The sequence below is a fragment of the Haemorhous mexicanus genome, chromosome 6 (assembly GCF_027477595.1).
Source record: "Haemorhous mexicanus isolate bHaeMex1 chromosome 6, bHaeMex1.pri, whole genome shotgun sequence".
NCBI lineage: Eukaryota > Metazoa > Chordata > Aves > Passeriformes > Fringillidae > Haemorhous > Haemorhous mexicanus.
The window spans coordinates 44823190-44845177 of NC_082346.1; the positions used below are offsets into that span (position 1 = coordinate 44823190).

The 21988-nt window shown below is 38.7% G+C and overlaps 1 protein-coding gene across 4 annotated transcripts in view; it reads left to right on the forward strand.

Annotated features, from left to right (window-relative positions):
* Positions 1-21988, forward strand: part of NRXN3 (neurexin 3) — a 907297-nt gene that overhangs the window by 357721 nt on the left and 527588 nt on the right. For all 4 annotated transcript variants that reach the window (XM_059850080.1, XM_059850081.1, XM_059850082.1 and 1 more), the window contains 4 exons: positions 8283-8402; positions 14951-15332; positions 16697-16887; positions 17385-17558. In XM_059850080.1, the coding sequence (XP_059706063.1) occupies positions 8283-8402; positions 14951-15332; positions 16697-16887; positions 17385-17558 (867 nt within the window). The remainder of the gene's footprint in view (positions 1-8282; positions 8403-14950; positions 15333-16696; positions 16888-17384; positions 17559-21988) is intronic.

A 21988-nucleotide genomic window follows, 5' to 3' on the forward strand; every position in this document is an offset into this window, starting at 1 on the left:
TGTCTTCTGTTCTAATGCTATGCTGTTAGTGAGGACTGTGCAGTGTGTTCTAAAGATCATTTTAAAAAGAGCAAAAAAACCCTTTAATGCAACATTTGGGACTGGAGCTTCAAGGAGCTTTTTGTTTCTCTGACTCAGCTTTATTTCTCTGTTCAACTGCCACATGTACTTTTGGGAAGATGAGACCCTTTCTTTGGTATTATTTTCTGTGTTCTGAAAGAGGGGGACAAAGATGCTGTCCTGTTGTTAGGAAGTGATTTCAGATCCTTTTCTGAAAGACACATGTTCAATTACCATAAGGTGCTGTATTGGCATATACTGTATGATTTATCCATCTTTCTGATCTCCTGGTTTTGCAGATTGAGATGAGAAGTTGCTTCTTTAATACTTTCAAAATGCATAAACCCCACCCTCTACATTAATAATCATATCCTTCCAAAATTCAAATAATCCTTTCAAATGAAGTAAAGAAGTAATTAGAGCATGAAAACACTCACTAAATAGGATGGTACAAGCTTTTTCAGCCCTCTCCTTCCTGTTACTTAGTAACAGCAAAAGCAAAAGCCTTTGAGAAGGGGTGTGAGGGAGAGGGGTTGATTTTTGGTTTAAGGACTCATACATTTGATTCATAATTTTTTTCCCTCTAAGTGGTTTGAATCTCATCCAGGCAGTTAGCAGTCAAATCATTCCATTGCTGCTATATGTGTGTCTGTCTAATACATGTGGCTCACTCCAGTTGTCTCACCCTTATCACCAGTATCTTTTTCTCACTATCATCATGAGTAATCCACTTGTTTTGTAGCATTTATGGGGAGGTTTGAAACTAAACAGGAAGAGAAACTTTAGTGGTCTTACTGTTGGTAACATAGTCTATCTATGCTTTAAGTAAGGCACGTCAATGGGATTAGTGTGAAGCTGTTTGGGTTTGGTATCTCTATTATTTAATCTACACAAGAATAAAGAGAAGAATTAAATCTCTAGCTTTTTCACTCCAGCATCTTGCTTTGATTTTACTGTATACTGGAAAGCTAATAAAATGTAAAGCTTCCTTTAAATAGAATGTTTTCTCTTCTTTATTGCTGTTGTGATGTGCTGAAGTTTATGAATAATTGTTGCTATATGGTTACTTCGAAACTCCCTCCTATGGTAAAACTTCATGAGGTTCTGCACATTTGTGATTTCTGCATATACTCATTTCTTGGGTGGCAAATTACACTCATTAAACAAATATACCTGAAATCAATGGGTAGTTGCTATTATGGGGGCAAAACTGGGTTGGAGTTCTAGAGTTATTTTATTAATTGCTGGGGTTGAGTCATCTTCAAAGCAAAATATATCAGTGTATAAAACTCTGGAAAGCAGCATAGAGTACTGTAACTCCTTTGTACTGACGTAACACTGTCTGAGCAGCAGCTTCAGTGCATGTGGTTTCCCTCTAGTGGTGCTCCCTGCGGTAGAAGCTACTCCTGAGATTGCCTGGCTGCCCCACTTACACCAGGAGTAGTCTTGAGCTGTGCTCTGTGAAAATTTAATGTGTACAAATAATTCCTTGGGCAAGTTGTAGATGAGTGACAATATAGCAGCCTCTGTATTCCTGGGTATACCAGCACTGAAGCTTTTGCTGCCCTTAACTGTTAGGAGCAGCAGTTTAAGGCGTTAGGCAAATGTGAAGTGGTTCATATGGCAGCCTTATCTGAAAACAGAGTCAGTGTGAATGAAATCACTTTGAAGTTAATTTAATTAAACTCTTGTAATTCTTAATTTTAAAAACATGAATACTTGAGGTTATTTTACATACTTCTGTGTCCTTTTTTGACCTCCTCCCTGATTGTGAATATAAAATAAAATCCCTTTCCTTAAAAGTGGAAAAAGCTCACTCAATAAAAATGGGAAAGCATCTAGTACCATTAAAAATTAAAATTATCTTGAATAGATAATAATGCTTAATTTTATTTTAAAACAGTGGATTTTTTTCATTTAGCTTGAAGTTGAAATATTTTGCCTGTTTTCTAAATCAGAATAAAATTATTTTTGGATTAAATGAAATATCTTTTCATTAAAATTCCTATTTAAATCCTTTTGAGGGGATCAAATTTCTATTAACACGAACATTTTTCTGTTAAAAATAATTTTGCTTTTGATGCACAATATAGTGTCTAAGGCATTAAAATTCAGCAGCAGTGCAATTGAAGTAAACGAGGAGCATAACCTACTAACTTTGATGGAAAAAACCTCCATATAAACACAGTTTGTGCCATGTGTGACCTGTACAATATATGCAATCAAATTATCTCCTTGTTCTTAATCACAAGGTATATTCCTGTCACCTGAAAGACATGCAATTTAATTTCTGCACTAAGTTTTGTTTCAGAGCCTTATGAAAAAGATGCAACTGTGTTGAATGCTGCCTGAATCTCTGCTAAACCTTATTGCAGCTATTGGCCAGGGAGTCTGCAGTGAAAATACCAGTTATTCAGTATGGTGATAGATGTATTTATAGCAAAAGCAAGGAACTATGTTGTGCTTTGTTGGGATTGGTTTTGGTTGATGTTGTTGTTTTTTTGTTTTTTTTTTTAATAAGGGGTTTAAAAAGTTAAAATAGATTGTATACAAAATAATTAAACCCTAGCTTATCTTTTTTGGTCATGTTTATATGGAGAGGGGGGTATGTTTGACAGATCTAGTAGGGTGGTCTTGCTACTTTGCAGTTAGCTTCTGAGCTAATTCCCTGCACATGATGAGTCTGGGTGTTTCAGGGAATTCTCACTTGCACTTGTGAGGCTAATTGACTCTGTGGATGTTTAAAGGACTTTGTGTATATGCTTTTTACTGCTGAATGGATGTCAATAATTAAATTTTGCTTCTGGGTAGGCTGATGTAAATCATCTCAACTTTATTGACTTCTCATAGTAAAGCCACTGTGTAAAGCTGTAAACAAAAAAGTTTTTAGCATGCCTCACAGGGAGGTTGTTTCTTAAGTGCATGCTATGTTTTGTTTGAACTTGTGGGGTAGTACATGGACATGATCCTGTTCCTTGAGGAAACGGAAAGACTGCTGCAGGTAAGGTCCCCAGTGAAGATACTGAATAACTGTAGGGGGAGTGCAACTGCTTATTCCTTGTTGGCAGCCAGCATTTTCTTGAAAAGAGGAATTCTAAAGCCTGTATATGAGCAAAACGAGTGAGTGTGTATGAAAATATATGTTGAATTGACTGGGTTATCTAGATAAATGTCTGCAAGGTACAGTCTGGGGTTGCCACTTATTTCTTAGCAATTAACAATGCTCCTGGTGTTGATCAGCAAATCCTGGTCAAAGAAAAGACCATCCTAAAACACTTTGTCCATACTAGTGCTGCCTGAAAGAAACAACAAAATTTACACTAGTGGTTTATATTGAACCAAGATTGAGAGTTACTGAAGATTTTCAGAGCAGCCGCCAGCTCTGCGTTTGAGCCATTCTTGTGTTTTGATATTTGACCTGTGCTTTGTAGGAACTTACTGCACATCAGGAAACCACAAAGGTGTGTGAAAAATTGCCAGCATCTTTGTCCTTGCACCCATTTCTTCCTTTTTTGGGGTCTTGTGATTCATTGCCATGTTTCACAAATCTCTGTGTACACATTTTATACAGCAAACCACAACTACTTGGGTCATATTTAAAGGTGGAAGTAAAAACAACCAATGCCCTTCCTCCATCACAAATGGGAGAAAAAAGGGGACGGGGACAAAGAAACTTCCCCTTCTCAGCCCCTCCTTACCTTGGAATGCTAATGGCATTTTTACAGGATGCTGCCCTGAATAAAAGAGGTGCAAAGATTCATCTTTCCACTGAAAAAATCTGAGGTGGTAGCTAAGGATTTTAGTGAAAAAGAAAAGCAGAGAAAACCTTATAATTTCCAAGGGTCTTCTTTGAAAAGCATTAGAATCACTGTAGAATTATTTATATTATTTGTCATTGTAATTGTACTGAGGGAAGCACCTTGTCCTTTCTCACCAAAATGGCAATGTCCCTTCTGTTCAGCTCTTGTGGTGTTCTGTAGACTTCAGTGTTCCACTTCTGTGGTGTTGGATAGCATATGCAGTGATAAAGATAGCCTGGTTTCATGCAAGTAATTTTAATCTTATAAATGGATTAGATGATGAGAGCCTGCACCAAAGTAAAAGCACACTTTTGATCCACCTGTGAGAAACTGCAGAGGGGATTAACCCTCTTTCTCCTTTATCTCACAGAGGAAATGGCCACATACTGTTAGCCACTGAGGGTAAACAAGAAGTGCATTTTTAGAGGTATTGTCAGAACTGCATGCCTCTGACCAGTTGTTTGTTCTGAACAAGTGAGTTTTTGGGGAGCACATGGAAAGCAACTTGGCATTTTTAGAAGGCATGATCTGCTTTTTGATTCTTTGTACTTTGGCATATGTATTCTTACACTTTCATAAAGGTTAATTGAGCCAAGCTATTATTTAGCAGCAGTGCACCTTTGATACAGAGATAATGTTTGGGACACTGGGCAGATTGGATGTAGTTCTTCCATCTTTGAAAGCATATACTAAATTTTTTTTATGAACAATATGCATAAAAGTTTGAGTAGATGTTGGAGGATTCATGGGAGAATGAAGAGGAGTCACTGTGTCTGAATCAAGTAATATTTGCTCAAGAAGCCTGAACTGCAGCTGAACTCATGTTCAGAATTTGGAGATGGCTGAGAGACAGATATTTTTTGCTTCTGATTGAGTAGTATTTGCCACTGCAAAGCATAAAAGGAATACTCACTAGCCTGCTTCATTTGAGTTGGAAAATGAAATGTGGTGATCAATTCCATGTGATACACAGTTCCTCAGACAGCATTAGGAGAGGGGATGGAATGACCAAGATGATCAGAGCCACCAGCAGGAGTGAGGGTCTGTCAGCTTAACTATTTCTTTATTGCAGCAGTAAAAAGTTCTTTGTTCTGTTTACTGTTATGTTGTTCTTCACCCTTTTCATGCATAAAAAGAAATAGAGTGTTGAAATTACCTAATGTCCAGTGGCCCGAAGTATTATAAATAGAAATTGTTTCCAGGTGAGCCATTCATTGCTACAAGAGTTCCTTGTTTGCCTTTTCTTGTCTTTTATCAGAAAAGATTGTTATACAAAGGGAACATACAAATCTCTAGGTTTCTTTCTCTATTTTACCTTCTTTTTTGCTTCCTCATATGTCTGTTGTCCGTTTTGAAGGATGATGTAGGTGCAGATAGCTTGAAAGGAGGAAAAAACATGAAACTCCAAAACATAAGACCACAGAAATGCCTGGCAGGAGATTGTTCTTAGGGACAGCATTGTGGTGCAGGAACACAAGGCCCATTTCCTTTCTATTCTCCCCAGCATAAGCAACTGCTGGATTAGGAATCTTCGAGGCCTTGTTTAAATGTCTGTATAGTAATGGCACATGTAGTAATCATGCTCAATGAAATGAATTTTGGTATCCAAATGTGAAAGTCCCTGCATACACAGCTCTTGGACCTACTTAGAATTCAATAGGAGCATATACAAAGAGCAGCAATTTATTTGCACGCTCTCAGTTGAAAAATGAGGACAGAATTTTGCTGTTTTTCAGGTCTGCCCACCACTGCATAAATGTATTGAAAACATTTGAAAAAAAACCAGTTTGAATAGAGTAAATAATGTTTGTTTAATGTTTTCTTTTAAGATCAGATATGTTTGGTTTGAAAAACTTATCTGAATGCTCTTAAGCATGCTCAAGTGTTGAATTTTTGTATGTAGTGTTATTTGGGTAACCCTACTAAAATAAGCCAATGCCCATTTTTGCAAAAGAGAGGGTAGTAAGTGAACAAAAGTATTAAAACTTCTTTTTTTTTGGTTTCTACTGATCAAATATAAAATTGGCTGATGAAGACATGGACTTAAATAATAAAGTAATTATTACAGTGCTTAATTCTCATTTTTTTTAGCCCAAGCTATTAACCAATTACTTCTAAGTAGATAACCTTAATCATTTGGAAAATGTGGGAATGCTGCAACTTTCTATTCATTTATTTGTGAATTGATTAAACTGCATTTTCTAAGAATATATTCATATAACTTCTGCTGGTGTCTCAGTTTTGTTTTGAAAGTGTTACAGTGGCCATCAAGACAAGCCAAACCCTAGACTGTTTTAGCTGATCCCTGTTTTGTCAGGCTAGGGTTGAAAAATGGGAACTAGAAGATCAGCAACTGAGTTACTCAACCATGCTGAATGCAGAGCTGTTGCATAGAGAGCATTGCATTGTCAATGAGCAGACTCCAGCACACCTGACTATTTCTCTTGGCTGAGCCCTCCAGAGCTCCAGTGGGTATATGGAAAAGACTGGGTTTTTTTAGAAAGCGTTTGCCACCCCTCTCCCCTTTCCCCTGCTTTTAGATGGCATTATATAGAGACACAGTTCCAGGTTCCTTCATCTTCCTACCTGGGAAGTGGCTGTGTAGAACTATAGTATCTGATGCTGTATATTTTGATGTAGACAATAATTTTGCTGTCTATCCAGGGAGAGATATAATTTTGTGAATTCTTCTTTGGGATAAAATGTACTTACTGATGTAAATCTAGCATGACTTTCTTGGATTCCTAGAATTTTGCTTGTCTGGTGCCATAAAACTTAAGCTTTCTGGCCATGATCTAGCTGCCTTGTTCAGCTGGATTTACATGTGTGGTATTTGACTTTGGCACATAGATGAGGGACAGCAGAAGTTATGAGTTTCTCCTGCTTAGAAGATATTCTCTGTAACTTCAGTATGTGACCCCTCCCCATTCTTTTAATCCAAGAATGACTCTCATCTTTCAGGTCACTAGAAAAACATTTTTTTAATCTTAGTTTATGGTAAAATTGGCTGGCAATGGTCTTTATTTGGAAAAGGTCTTAATCTCCTTTTTTATTAGCATGAACTGCATGATTTTTTCAAAAAGAGTAATGGAATATTTATTTTGTTTTGCTCTTCTTCTGAAGAATTCCTCTACCACAGATAGAATCCTAGCTGAATGAGACACCCCCTTCTTTGCCCATGTTCCTTCTTTGGTGAGAAGCAATAACAGTAATGCTGCTCATTAGGCACTGTGCATCCTGTAGGCTGTGAACTATTTGACATGAGTTTTACCAGTGCAGTATGATGAGCTGTAGCAGTGCCTCATTGTCCCTATCCTGCCTCTGTTAATATGTTCAATATCTCTCTCTTTTTTTTTTTTTTCTTGGGTTTCCCTTTTGCCAGTTTGGGCAGTGGGTCCAGACCACTGTGCAACAAGTTTGGCTGTACTCATTCTACATTTTCTGGTATACCTGGATCAAAACCCCCCACTTCAGTACTGCACTGAAATGAGGATAGATGCTTTTAATTTAGCACACACCATTATTCAATTTCACTTACCATTTGACATGAGTGAGGTGTTCTGGTCCTGTAATCTGAACAATTAATTTTTTATGTAATTGCCTGTCAACTGTGATGGGTGAGCAAAACTAGACAAATATGGGTAGCACTAGTGCTGTTTTCCCAGGAGCATTGTTTGCAAGGGCAACTGTGGTATAATCTTTTGGAGAAGACATGGCTCCTCTTTCACTTTTGACTGTAATCCACGGGGTGAAGTAAGCACCTCAAATATAGGCTGCTTTGCCAAAGAATCTTAAAGCAATCAGCAAGGTTGGTGAATGGTTTTCTTTTAGATTATAATTTTTTTAAAAAATTACTTATAAAGATGGGGTATGAAGTTCTGTGAGGGGGTTTTTTATTGCTTTTTTGGGGGGGGTTGTGGAGTTTTTGTTTTTGGGGTTTTTTTTTGAGATTGAAACCAACCTGGTGTTTGATACTGAAGTGTTGAAAGACCAGTGTGTTAAACTTTGAAAAGAATCCCAAGTACCTTGGGGATGTTGTAAATCCCAATACTTAGGAGAGCAAAATGCTACTGTAATGGATCCCCTTTGAGACATTGCAGTCATCAACTTGTTTCCCTATTACTGTAGTGTGCCATGCAGCCTGATTGGAAATTAGTACCACAGCACAAGAGAGATTTCTACCCATTTTAAATGCATGTGACTTTAGGGCTCTGTGGAGGGAGGCACCTGACTGAGTGGAAGGGTTTGTGATTCCCTGAGCTGGGAAGTGTAGGTGTGAGGGTTGATTCTAGGTTGTTATATACCTGTACACTCTACTGGTCGGTATCACACCAAGTTGATTTTCATGACTTTTCCCACTGAGAAAAGTACTAAAGCAATTGTGGGTCTGCCTTTAACTGCTGCACCTTTCACCCTTCCCAGGCAAGGGACCTGAAACTCTTTATGCTGGGCAGAAACTCAATGACAATGAGTGGCACACTGTCCGGGTGGTGCGGCGAGGAAAGAGCCTCAAGCTGATCGTGGATGATGATGTTGCTGAGGGTAAGTGTGATGTATCAGTGTTTTTTGATCACTGTCTCTGTATCTCTGTTCCTGGTCTTTGCCATTATGCTCCTTCTCCCTGTTTTTCTATGTATCTCTCCCCCCACCCCTTCCTGTTAGCACTCTTGTATTATTTAGTGTTATGATGTTGAAAATGAATGTTCAGGTCTGAGAGACTTCTTAGCCAGCACCAGAAACTTCTGTTACAGCTGTAACCACCTGAGATACCTGTTTAGGGGACAGATAAGCTTGCACTTATCTCAGACTGCAGAGGGATTCAGCAGAACTTTGTCTTGGTCCAGGCTTTTTCTGAGCTAGACTGAACACACTCCATTCCTGAGTTGCACGTGTGATGGTTTCCAGTGCTGTGGAATCAAGGCCAAGGCTCTCTGGACCATTCCTCTGCACAAACTTTTCCTTGATGATAAAACCTGCATGAAGTACATGTGTTACAGAGCACAGATTTATGTCTCTGATGCTAATTTTTAATTTTTTTTTTCATTAAAAAAAAATTGATTTTTTTTTTTAGTTTAGGCAGTCTAGGTTATTTTCAATTTTTTTTTTTTTTTTTTTATTTCCCAAGTTCTTGTGTGCCTGGTAAAGAGCCATCCAGAAGAAAAAGCAAGCAAAGCAGTTTGTTCTCAGCTTTGGTTTAGAGCTTAGGGAGGATCCTGACTTGACAAAGTGTGTCAGTCTTTTTTTTTTTTCCCTTGATTATTTTTTAAAATAATTTTCTGCATTTTCAGACAGCTTTTTGAGCTCCTGCTTTTTTTTTGCAGAGAAATGTAGTTGGAGGGAGGAAAGAAAAGATCAGTCAGAAAAGTTCGTGTGTCCCAGGTTAAGATTTGCATTCAAATGATCAAAGTACTCCAGATTGATCCTTTTTTAATTACAGAATCTTAGAGATTATACTTTTCAGGTCCATTTCCCCATGACTGCATGAGCCAGAAACCTATCTAACCTATCTTTCTTTACTTTTGAAGGTCTAAAATTCTCTTATTTGTATATAATTTTAGGAACCAAGCTTTTGACAAAAGCATCAGCTGTCTTGAGGCTGATGATAATACAACAACAATAACCACAAACAACAAAAAACAAAAGAAACAAAAAAAAACCCAAAACAAAACAAACAAACAAAAAAACCCCACCAATCAAAAAAGCCCAGGAACCCTGGATGCAAAACCGATGCAGGTATAATTGTTAGTTTACACCCATGCTGGTTTGCCAAAAAGCTGAAATACTCTTTCTGAGTAGGTTCTACTCAGAATCCAACTAGGAGTAATGGCTGCCACACATAGTACCAGAACACTAAAACCTATCTCTGAAAAAAAGTATTTTTCTTCCATATGAATGTGAATTATTTTAAATATTGTGGTAATTTAGATAATTTGGAAAGCCAGGAGTCAGAAATCTGAAATATGCCCAAAGAAGTTGTCTTACGGGAAAATGGTTTGAAATAAGTTTTCTCTCTGAAGTAAATATGTGCTGTCCTACTTAGGCTGTGATTTTGCAAGAGGGAATAAGAAACATGCAAGAAAAATCATTCCCTCTCCTTGTTGAAATTCATCCTTGGTAGTGGCTTGGTCAAAATTAGCTTATAGGAAAAATGAATTTTATTTAAGAGAGAAATTAAAAGAAACATTTCATCCCAATTACTTCTAAATTTGAGAACAATTGTTCTGGATATGCTTTTGTAGGAAGCGCCACGGGGTGGCACTCTCTGCATTACTGAATCGATCCCTCAAAGCCATCTGTTCTTGAAGTCTTTTTCACGAAGCTGAGTTTATAAATAATAATGATACAATCCTGTACTAAAATAGGATGCGCATATGTACATGTATATGAATTACATAATTAAAGATGCATTACAGCTAAAAATATCTGTTAAAAGAATGCCATCATGGCAAAGTCAGAAGTCAGAAAAGCCAGAGTTAAGATTTTTTGTGCAATCTGCATCCCACTTCCTCGGGCAGATGATAACAGTCTTCAGTGGTGTGGTCACATAGATTTTTCCACAGGATTCTTGCTGTCTTAGGCATAGATCAGAAATCTAAATTGAGCCCCCAGTAAAAATAAACAGCCTGTTTGATTTCTGTTTTCTTATTGCCCGTTTGGAACAATGCGCACCAGCTGAAATTTCCTCTAAATTTAGACTTCTTATAAAAATTTTTTTTTAGTATTTTTTATTTTGTCTTTATATGTTGTAGGCTACTCATCAATATGTTTATACAGAACTAAGAAGCTTTAACTGGATTTTTTTCCCATGTCTGTGTTATGTGAAGTGAGTGGGCATCTTTTTCCCACTTTACAGGTTTGGGAACAAGGCACCAGATTGGAGAATTAGATGTAGACAATTAATGAGTACCTATGAAAAAATTGTAATGAAATGTCTTGCTTGGTTTCCTGTAGAACATCTAAGGCAGTGACAGAATCCAATTCTGGAAAGCATTTTACTGTTTAATGAAAAAGTTGACAAAACCTTTGTCCCACATTCCTGCTGACCTCAGAACAGATGTCAGAATATCAGTGGTAAATGAGATACAAAGACAGCAGATATATTCCTCTCTATGACATCTTCCTAGCACCCAAATACCACAGTGGAGGCTGGAATTTTTTCTGTCTGCTACCACTTGAACTAGAGAGCTTCTGATTGCTGCAGTAGGTACAGTACTCTAGAGAGCACAGTGGGGAACTAGAGGTGAACTCTGCAGGTGGGGCTGATAGCTAATGAGATCAGAAAGTACTGGATGGCACTCCATGATTTCCTAGGAAATTACATCTCTGTCCTGACTCTGATCTTGTATTGCCATGTCCTTTGCAGCTTTTCACTGAACTACTCCTGACTTTCTACAGTACTGCCTCTAGCACTATTTTTTTTTTATTAAGCCAGCCCCAGTTTTCTCAATTTTTAACCTTTTCTAAGATTCTGGGCTCACCTCCTCCAAACTCCCTCACTCCATTTTTAATGCCTCCTATATTTGGACTCTCTGTCCCAGTGTACTTCAGATTCCCCATCTTAGCTTTTTTCTCCTACTCAGGCCACAATTGCCTTGTATCTTTTTAAGTGTAAAAGAAAAAGGCAGGAGTTTTCTTGCCTTTGAGAACTGACATTTCTTAATTTTATTGTTTTTAAATAAAACTATATTTTCTATTTTCTTTAAGTAAAAAAGCAGGATTTTTTTAAAGTGACTTTTATAATTTTAAGAAAATACACTTCTCGTTTAGAAAAATCATAAATTTTATAACACTGAATCTGAAACTCTAAGGATCACAGTAATAGAAGGGAGAAAGCTGTCTAAAAAATTTCCCCATGTACTATTTCAATTTCTGGAAACTTCAATGTTTCAACTAAAATAATATTATTTCTGGTAAAGAACCGTTTCAGGATTTAAAAAACATTTGCATTGGTGCTGACACTTGAATTTTTAAATAGTCAGAAATTTGTGACTGCCTTCAGCTGCTTCTAAGTTTGATCAGCTGTGTCTGCTTGGACTGAAGTTTTCCATGGTCTTTGTATAATTGCATAGATATTTAGATCCACTGGTAAAATTTGGAATAAGTGAAAAAGGTGAATTGATTTATATTTTTTCCTCATATTTGAAGTAGATCAGGAAAAAAAAATTCTAATAACAACTGTGTTTGCTTGCTGTCTTTGAATAAAACTTGTTCACATTTGGACAAAGTATAAACTGAAAACCTGCAGTTTGTACATGACTGTGAGAAGTGAGTTAGAAATATTTCAGAGTTTCCAGAATGTCTAAGTAAGAGAATGACCATCAGTTCATATAATCTGACTTTCTACAAGCCAGGATGTATCATCCACACGTCTTTATAAGTGTGTTCAGGTTTTGTTCTATCCCCAACAGAAAAAAAAAAAAAAAAAAAAGTCACAACTCGCAGGAAAAGTCTTGAAAGGACTACTGTTTGGTGTTTTTTTTTTTTTTTTGGTTTTTTTTTGTTGGTTTTTTTTTTTTTTTTTTTTTTAATGCCTGGAAGCTCTAGTGGTGCAAAATGTTAGGAGACTTCGGGAGAGAGCACAGAATATGAGAAAGCTTATAAGCCCCAGTTGATATAACCTAGGGAAGTTGGAGGAGTTTATTCTGGGTTCAGCTATGGTGATTGGTAAGATTCCCAGGTATAACCCCAATGACTGACAAATATCTCGTGCAGTGACTGGTTGAGAGTTGTGCAGATATGCTTGCTGACCAGCAGATGCAGTCAAGTCAGATACTGTTGCTAAATTTTGTCTGTCTATCGCACACTCGAAATATTTATTCCGGTCTTTATCCACTCGTCAAATTTCACAAAACTAGTGTGAGTTTAATTATCTTTGCTCCCTCTGGATTTTGAACCTGGTGAATTTGACCAGCATGTTAAAATGTTATGAGAGGGACCAACAGGTCGTGTGAGTGTTTTCTTTGGAAAACCTTCTAAAAGAGAGGACTGTGCAGTGATTATGATCATGGACAAAACACACTTGACTTGGAGAAAAATAATTTAATTTACTGCCAATTAAAAATAGAGTTGAATGGTGAGAAACAAAGAAAAGAAAGTAGAACAGTGTCTGCCATTCTCTTTTATTAGATTTGCTTCTCCCTGCCTCTCCCACCTGCCCCCACTATGCAGAAAAAGGGGTTGGAGAATGGTGGCTATGCTCAGCCTTTAACAGCTCCTCTCTGATGCTCCTTCCTCCTCACACTTCTGTCCTGCTCCAGCATGGGTCCTAGCCATGGAATGCAGTTCTTCATGAAGTGCTCCAGCATTTGTGATCTCCACAGGCTGTCAGGAAAACCTTCTCCAGAGTAGGCTCTCCAGGGGCTGCAGTTCCATCAGGAAATATCCACCTGCTCTAGCACAAGAGTCCTCCTTGAGTTGCAGTGTAGTTGTCTGCACCACTGTGATCTTCTTCGTGGATGATGGAAAATTTCCTCTCTGGCCCCTGGAATGCTGATGTTGCCCTGTTCTTCTAAGCTCTTCTAAGCCTTCTAATGTTTACGTTCTTGTAACAAACTTTCCCACACGCTTTTCTCTAAATAATTACTGTTCTACATTCTTTTCTGGAGGAGAAAAAATTTGATGGACTGTTGGTTTGTCCAGTGTCATTGGAGAGGTGGCACTGTCATCTTCCAATCCACTATCATTTTTGAAAATCTATAAATGTTGGAGTCAGAAATTAAACTTCCCTTCTTTTTACCTTGGAGGTTCCAGTGCCTGCGTAGTTTTATTTCATGTCCTATAGTGACATGCCCCCTCCCCCTTTCAATCCTTAATGTTCATAGGGGTTTGAGTTGGGTTTTCCCTCTCCCTTTGTTTCTTGTGGGTGGCATTATGTCCTTTCTTACACGTTTTCTCCCAGGTACAACCATCTTGTCCAAGGGGCTCAGCTGTGCTCTTTGGTGGGCAGGTTGGAGTCACTTGGAACTGGTCATTTCAGGCATGGGATAGCCCCGGCCTCTCGTCACTAAGGCTGCCCTGCAGCCACCCCACAGCCAACACCACACTCCATAAACCCAATGAGAACTGCAGAAAATTTCATGAGAGAAAAAATAATGGCATGTATGTAGCAGAATTTTAATAGGGGCTGTACAGGGAATTATAGGAAAACAATGAAATTCTTAATATTTCATTCATTCCTGTTTACTATGTTGACCAAGGCCCATGTAGAAAAACACCTTGCACATGTGACCAAATAGTGAAAACTACCTTAATGAGGATCTATGGAGAGCTAAAAGAAGATTGGCTCAAAGGTTTTACATTCTAATGTTGTCCAACTTGTCTTTCTAGCATACTGATGTATTTCATCTGTCTGTATGGGTTCTGTGTCAGCACTGGTGCCTAGCACACTTAGTAAAACATTTAAATATGCTGTGTGAGGAGTCTGACAGTAGTATTTGGTATACTGAATAGCTTGGATATTTTCAGAGGTTAAAATCTTGTCATGATGTGGTAAATAGCCAAAGTGGTAGGTTGATGATTTAAATAGCTGGAGTGCTTTTTACCTGTTGCATTTTTGTGTGTTTCCCTCCACCTGTGCTCTTTAAAGAAGAGGAGTAACATTAGGCACAAGGAGAGAACAAAGGAATAAATAACAGCAATTTTGTGACTATTCTCACTTCTCTCACTGCTCTATTTATATTAATCTATGTTTAACAAGTGTTTTTAGGAGATGCACTTATAAAAGTTGTTTCAGAAGTGTTCGAGTTGTTTGGCAGATGGTCTGCTGCATCAAATAGATCACCGTCAGCTTTAAGGGAGATGCCTGGTCCTCTTCACAGACAATAAAGATTGTGAAGCACAGGGAAAAGGACAGAGCTTGCTGCCTATGGCCCTTTAGGAGCCTGTCTTTTCTTTCAGGTTTTGGAAACTCCTAGACTCACACATCTCCACCAAGCCTCCTCACCAAGATTCTGTACATCCTTTCTTACACAAGCTACTGAACAGTGATTGGATAGGATTTAGTTCTGCTATCACTCTGGAAATTGGAGTGTGAAGGGCTCTATATGACCTGTTGCTGATCCCCAGTATTCCTCCTTGTTTCTGTCCTTCAGGCACAATGGTTGGTGATCATACCCGCTTGGAGTTCCACAACATCGAGACAGGGATCATGACAGAGAAGCGGTACATCTCTGTCATCCCCTCCAGCTTCATCGGGCACCTGCAGAGCCTCATGTTCAACGGGATGCTCTACATCGACCTGTGCAAGAACGGCGACATTGACTACTGCGAGCTGAAGGCGCGCTTTGGTCTCCGCAACATTATAGCTGACCCTGTGACATTCAAGACTAAGAGCAGCTACTTGAGCTTGGCCACCTTGCAGGCTTATACATCCATGCACCTCTTCTTTCAGTTCAAGACCACCTCAGCTGATGGTTTCATCCTCTTTAACAGTGGCGATGGCAATGACTTTATCGCAGTTGAACTAGTCAAGGGGTAAGTGGCTTTCTGTTGTTTTCTACCAGCTTATTTATAGATAAATTACTTATAGGTGGGCTTAAAATGCTTACATGAAGAGAAGTTCACCTGATACTCATGTTTTGTCTGTTTGCTGAGCTGTAAGACAAAGTGTTTAACCAAAAACACTGAAGCTTAAGACTCCTGATTTTTATCATTGTCTTCCTCCTATGGCTGTCGGAGGGACATTTATACAGTGTACAACATTAGTGTTTTAAATTTGGGACATAGTTAGACTAATATTTTAGCACAGAGGAGGAGATGTGTTGAGGGATTTGTATGTCTCTGCTTCCCTACTCCCTCCCCCCTTTTTTTTTCCATTGTAATACTTGTTTTTCTGCCATCTCCAGTGAAGGAAAAAGCAAAAGCACATCGGCTTCTGAATTTGTACTCAGCTGGTGACGCTTGATGAAAAGCGAACTCAGTTTGCTTTTGAGCTGCTGTATTCTTTCCAGGACACCTATAGCTCATAAAAAAAAATCCTTTGTTAGCTGAACAAATTTTGATCTCTGATGATTTAGTCATGGTAGACATGTCTTCTACAGTTTACTAGTCCTTTTTATTTCAATTCAATCGGTTTTCGGTTTTGGATTTGCACATACTTCTGTAAGTGAGACATTGAGCCATAAAAAAAGGAACAGTCATGATCTCCTGGTGCTCTGTTGAGAGTAGAATTTTCTTGTCTTTTTTTTTTCTCTTTTCTGAGTAGAATACTGCTCTCCCATCCTCAGGTGAATTTCTGTGTTTGCACTATATAAATAATTCAGGATAACACTCCCCTGACTTCAGCCTTCGTTACAGTCTCTATTTTTGCCAAAAGCTTTGCTAATTGTTTTTCAGCTGTTTGAATAAGTCTAGGATCTCAAGAGAATTTTAGTACAATATTTAAAGTGAGTTTCCTAATTAACTTCTTATGGGAGTTATTCAAAACTCAGAATTAACCTGGGGAATATATGCCCCAAATAAGCATATCTAGTGTTGCTCACCAGTACATTTATCAATATTACCAATTTAAAAAAATAATTATATGCTCAGCCAGTGTTTTTGTGAAAGAAAAACACAAAGTTTTGAGAGAACTTTGTGAAAAAGAGGAATATTTTATGGTTACCATCTGATTACTTGAAATGTTGTCATCTCAAAATACTAATCTTTACATTTTGGTGGAAAGGAAACAACTACATTCTTTCAAAGCAGTGGCTAATATTTTGGCTTATTAGAACTTTCTAACCCAGAGATATTTCCCTTAATGACTTTTAAAGTTAATTTACCAGCACTGGCTAGAAAAAGGTTCATTAATGCTGCAGTTCTTCCAGAATATTAACCAGTTCTTGTTATATTTACAGGTATATACACTATGTGTTTGACCTTGGAAATGGACCTAATGTTATCAAAGGCAACAGTGATCGTCCTCTGAATGACAACCAGTGGCACAATGTTGTCATTACCAGAGATAACAGTAACACACACAGCTTAAAAGTGGACACTAAGGTGGTCACTCAGGTTATCAACGGTGCCAAAAATCTGGATCTTAAAGGTAAACTCTGCAAGATTAACATATTCACTCTTTCTTCTTGCAGGGCTGAACTAGTGAACAGGAGAAAGCTTGGAGTAACCATGCAGTACAGAGCAGTAAATCTGTACTTGGCACATTTTGGCTTTCAAATTCATTTATCTCTTTTTTGTTTGACAGCTTCTTGTAGCCAAATAGTTTGTCATATTTTCCTTTTCCAGAAATTGTCATTTTTCAGTTTTTCCTGGTTAGGTAGCAAAGAGAACTGGGATTATTTAGGGGATTTTGTGATGGGTTCTTTGTTTCAGTTTTTATTTTGGCTGGTTGTTTAGTTTTTGGGTTTGTTTTGGTATTTTGTAGTGAAGGAATCAGAAATGACTTCTTGCACAATATGTTGCTCTCTTTTTAACTTTTCCTGAGCAAGTGTTCACTTTGCTTTATTCACATTTGGTGGCAAGAAAAGTGGCTCTAGAAGGTGTGTAACCTCCTCCTCCTGGTATGTTTACTCCTCTCTGCTCTAGGTGATCTCTACATTGCTGGCCTAGCTCAAGGCATGTACAGCAACCTCCCGAAGCTTGTGGCCTCTCGTGATGGATTTCAGGGCTGTCTGGCATCCGTAGACCTGAATGGGCGTCTGCCTGACCTTATCAACGATGCTCTGCACCGCAGTGGGCAGATTGAGCGTGGATGTGAAGGTAAGATTGATTGCAGAGAGGTTCCCCTCTCCAGCACCCACTTGACACTTCATTGTTGCACTCTGTGCACATACTTGTTTACCTTACTGTCCATTTCATTAGTTTGCTCCCATGGCAATATCCTTTATTACACTTTTGTCTACCAAATGCAGCTTGTGGATCGACAGTTCCTGTGAGTGGTTTAGCAGCTCTTTGCCTCTGTGCTCTATCCCCTGTGAGTTGGTACCTTTAGTAGTGGGAAAGGATGGTACCAGGGTATGGACTGCTACTTACTGGTAGTTTTCTCAGAGTGGTTTATTAGTATTTGCAGTAGCCTTTAAACACTTTGGGAGAAATTCTAAGCATTCAGTTAATTTGTGCCTCAGAGCACCCTTTCTTGGGATCCACAGAAGTAAGTATTTGGAAGAACAAATAGAGACAGGGGAAATGGAAGGTAGAAGGAGCTGAATGGTAAAGATTGGACTGAAAGAGGAGTTAATTTTTGATGAGGTGGGCCTCTAGTGCAAGCACTGGAGGCATTGCCTGTTCTGCCTGGGAAACATTTCTCTTCAGTTGTTTTCTTTTTCCAGGCAGTTTAGAACTCAGTGGGAGTTGCTTTTTGCAGCATGTAAACCGTAGTGATTTCTTGAAGCCTCTTTAAATAATTTGCTGTTCCTGTAAGCTCCCATTAGTTAAAAGAATATCAATATCAGCATCACTGACTCAGTACAATGCATATGGCTTCAATGCCCAAAGCACTTGGGATATTTACCATCCAGAACTCCAAGGTTTTGCTGTTGGGGTTAAATGACAATCACCATGATGTCTAGAATCATGCAGTACCAGTCTGCTGTGTTGGCTACCAGTCACTACAGGAAGATAGCTTTTTCTGTCAAGTTTGTATGTACATTTGCTAAAACAAGATGTCCCAAACTGATCCTTCAAAAATGTCACAAATTGAGAAGACTCCTTGATTGTCTTTCCCTACTGTGTCAAGATTACAAGTTACATCATGACGAAGCCCTGCTGCTTGTCAAGGCTGTTTTGTCTCAGGATTGAATGTATCATCTGAGAGAAAACTTTGAGTACCAAATTGACCATTCAGTCAGGTCTGATCCCTTGCTTGTGTCTCAGTGTTCTGGTTGGCTGGGAGCTCTTGTGCCCCAACCCTCCTTCCATACTCTCACAATAATACACTGGTTTGTGAGAATTTTGTGTCCTCTCACAGGAGCTCACTTCATGTCAACTCCCATCTCACAGCATTGGTGGGCAGTTGTAGGCTGGTTTTATTCTGTCTTTTTTTCTTTTTTATTAATATTTTCTATTAAGCACTTTGTTCCTTGTGGAAATGAGCGCAGTGTAGGAGAACTTGTGTCTTTGCCCGTTTGGGACAGAGTCAACAAAAGAAGTACCCCGTTTTGTACAGTTTTTTATAACGTTCAAAGAAAAAAATGTATTTGAGGTTTATGAAAAAGCCTATTCTATTTGTATTAGATGCACTGAAAGCTCTTTAATATTAGTGATTTTTTTGATAGCTATTTTGTTTAAAATTATCGCAACCCATTGGCTCTTTGGGTGGCATGTGATCTCTGCTAGCCCTCCTCCTCCAGAGAACCACCCAATTAGACTATCCTGTTGCTCTGTGTGTGGCTCTGAAACAAAGCCATGAGGCTTGCCGTGAAGACTGTCCCACTAGAGCTGTGGTGTTTCCTTCTCCTGTACCCAGGGTAGTTCTTTGATGTGGTGTTGTATTGCTGAGGTTGTGTAACATCAGTGCTGCTCCCCAAACACATAAAGTGGCACTTTGTGTGCCAGTGTGGTACCAGAACAGCTGCTGCCTGAATGTGGAGATTGCTTTGGTTTCCAGAAAGCAAGTTCCCCTTCTCTTCTAAAGTCCTTCAAACAGGACTCAGAATTGGAAAGAGACCTAAAAAATTGGGTCATAAGGTCAATGATGGTCATCATTATGCATTTGGAAGAGCTTGTCTTGGAAAGCTGTGCCCTTGATACCTTCCCAAATGGTCCCTGTTCAGCACCAAGGAAACTGCTGAAGTGTTCTTTTTTGCCAACATATTTAGGATTAGTAAAAAACCTGAGAATTTGGTTACTGTAAAGCTATGACTGTTGTTGTTGGTTTTTTTTTTTTTCCTTAATTTTTGAATCCTAACAATCCTCAAAGCTTCCTCTCAGATCTGTCTTGTTGCCTGCTGGAGCCTATTCTTACAGTTGGCAGTGAAAGTCACACTTATCTCCCATTCTCTAAGGAAAGAAAAATTCTAAGGTAGTTCAGTCCTTATTTACGTCTTCCTAGTTTTTTCCATCTGAAGTAACTTTGGGTGCAGTCTTATTGTTTTTAGGGGCAGAGGTCCCAGATAGTCGTTGCTGCCTCATGATGTTTAAATACGTTTTTAATAAACAATTGAAGGCTTTTTGTCTGAGTAGTCATGCTGTGTCTTGATTTGCTGGACATCTCTCTATTTCATCATGAAGGGGAGAGGGACCACATATGTGATGGGAACATGCATGCTTAAAGACATGTTATTCCATTCCCACATATGAATCTTGTCTTTCAAAGGTCATGTGAGAGAGATTTCTGCTAATGCTTGTCTTTTGTAGAGGCCTTGCTTTCAGAGGCAGAGGTTACCATGTGGCAGCTGTTTTCTTAGAAGCTGTCAGTTTCATCTCAGGACAAAATCAAAGAATATTTACAAGAAGAAGGCCTTGAGAGCAGTAGAATATGAGATGTAGGTCAGCAGAGAGCACTGTCCTGGCTAAGAGGCACCAGTAGTGCTGCAAAAGGGTGACATTGTTGCATCCTGTTTGTGGTTTTTATCTCTGTTCATGTATTTCAGTACCCAGCTTCATACCACCAATTAAGATTCACAAGTATCAATACGAAAATAATATTCCATATTGTCTTGTCTTACTTCCTTTTATTCAATTTGAGCAAGCCATTGAACTTCCTTGACCACGTTATTCCTCTTGCTTGCTTAAGCATAATTCAGCCTCCCTGTGCACCAAAGCACACACTTAGCACAGAATTATTTGTGTTCCAGTGATGAGTAAGGCTTCTACTTGAACAGGAAGCACTTTCAGTAATTTGTATTTATAGGACATATTTTTCTTTGGAACCTACCAAAACATTCTTAGTCATATATACGAGTCACTCTTGAGACGTAGGCATCCTTGAGACTGAAATTGGCTGATGTTTAACAGTGTATAGTTGTGCTAAAAAAAGTCACTTCAAGACTTAAAGCAAGAATTACTTTACCTCCGATGTCCTGCTGGTTCTATCACTATAATTTCTTTAAATTATATGTGGTGGCATTTGTTTAGGCTAGCACAACTAAATAACCTCTTCACAGTTTTTGTTAGGTGACATATCAGCTCCCTTTTGCATCATGCAGCTTCCATGTGTGCTGTAGAAGCTTATGGTTTCAGTTTTTGAAGTCTACTGTTCAATCACCTGTGTGTTTGACAAGATAACAGCTACCACACTGACATGTTTTGTGTTTCAGTGTTTCCTGTAGTACCATTGCTTTTGGCAAAGGATTTTGAGGGGGATTATCTGGAAGAAGAGAACCCAAGAGTGTGAAATGACAAATGAGTTTATAAAGTTAAAGCTTCATATCACACACTTTTTTTTTTTTCTTTCTTTTTTTTTTTTTTAATATGGTGGTTTGGTTTATTTTCATTGGACTTTTGCAATTGCTACATTCCTCATTTTTCAGGCAGCTCTTCACGGATCTTGACAGTCTGGTCACATCTGTAGTGGCAGCTTGTGTTTCCCTGGAAGGGATGTTGCAAAGCCAGAAACCACCTTGCTGCCTGGTATGTTCAGGTGTGCTACACACAGCTCTGAGGAGAAAAAATCTTGGGGAGAATGACATGATACCAATATACTTGCTCATTTTTCACAGTTTATTGATCTTTTGTGCGCACTGCAGCTTTGTTCGTTATCTCTGATGTAACAAGAGGGCCCTTCCCCTTATCACCACCTCAAAAAAGGCATCGGTGAGAGGGCCTGAGAAAAGCTACCAAAAGTAGGGAAGTGGTTAAGACTTCAATGGTCCCTGTGTCAGTGTTGCATCAGGGTATTAAGCACACTGAAGAGACAGAATGAATTCTCAGAAAGGTCTTCAAATGGGATGGCCTCTTCTAGTGGAAGCTTGAAGGCAAGTCCGCCACCTACTTTCAGCTTTGCTCTCCCCACCCATAAAATTCATCCTCCACGTGTTCTTGTATTTGTGATAAAAGTATGAAATTCATCTATGTCTTGCAAACCACTTTGAAAATGTGGGTGGAGGCTCTTGGACATGAGCAAAGCATTAGAAACTGAGGAAATGTCTTCTATCAGGACATAGTTGTGTCCAGTCTGTGTCTCAACAGCCTATGAAGGATGGTTGGAAACTTTTTACTCCCGAGTTTGAGCAATATAGACTATTCTACAT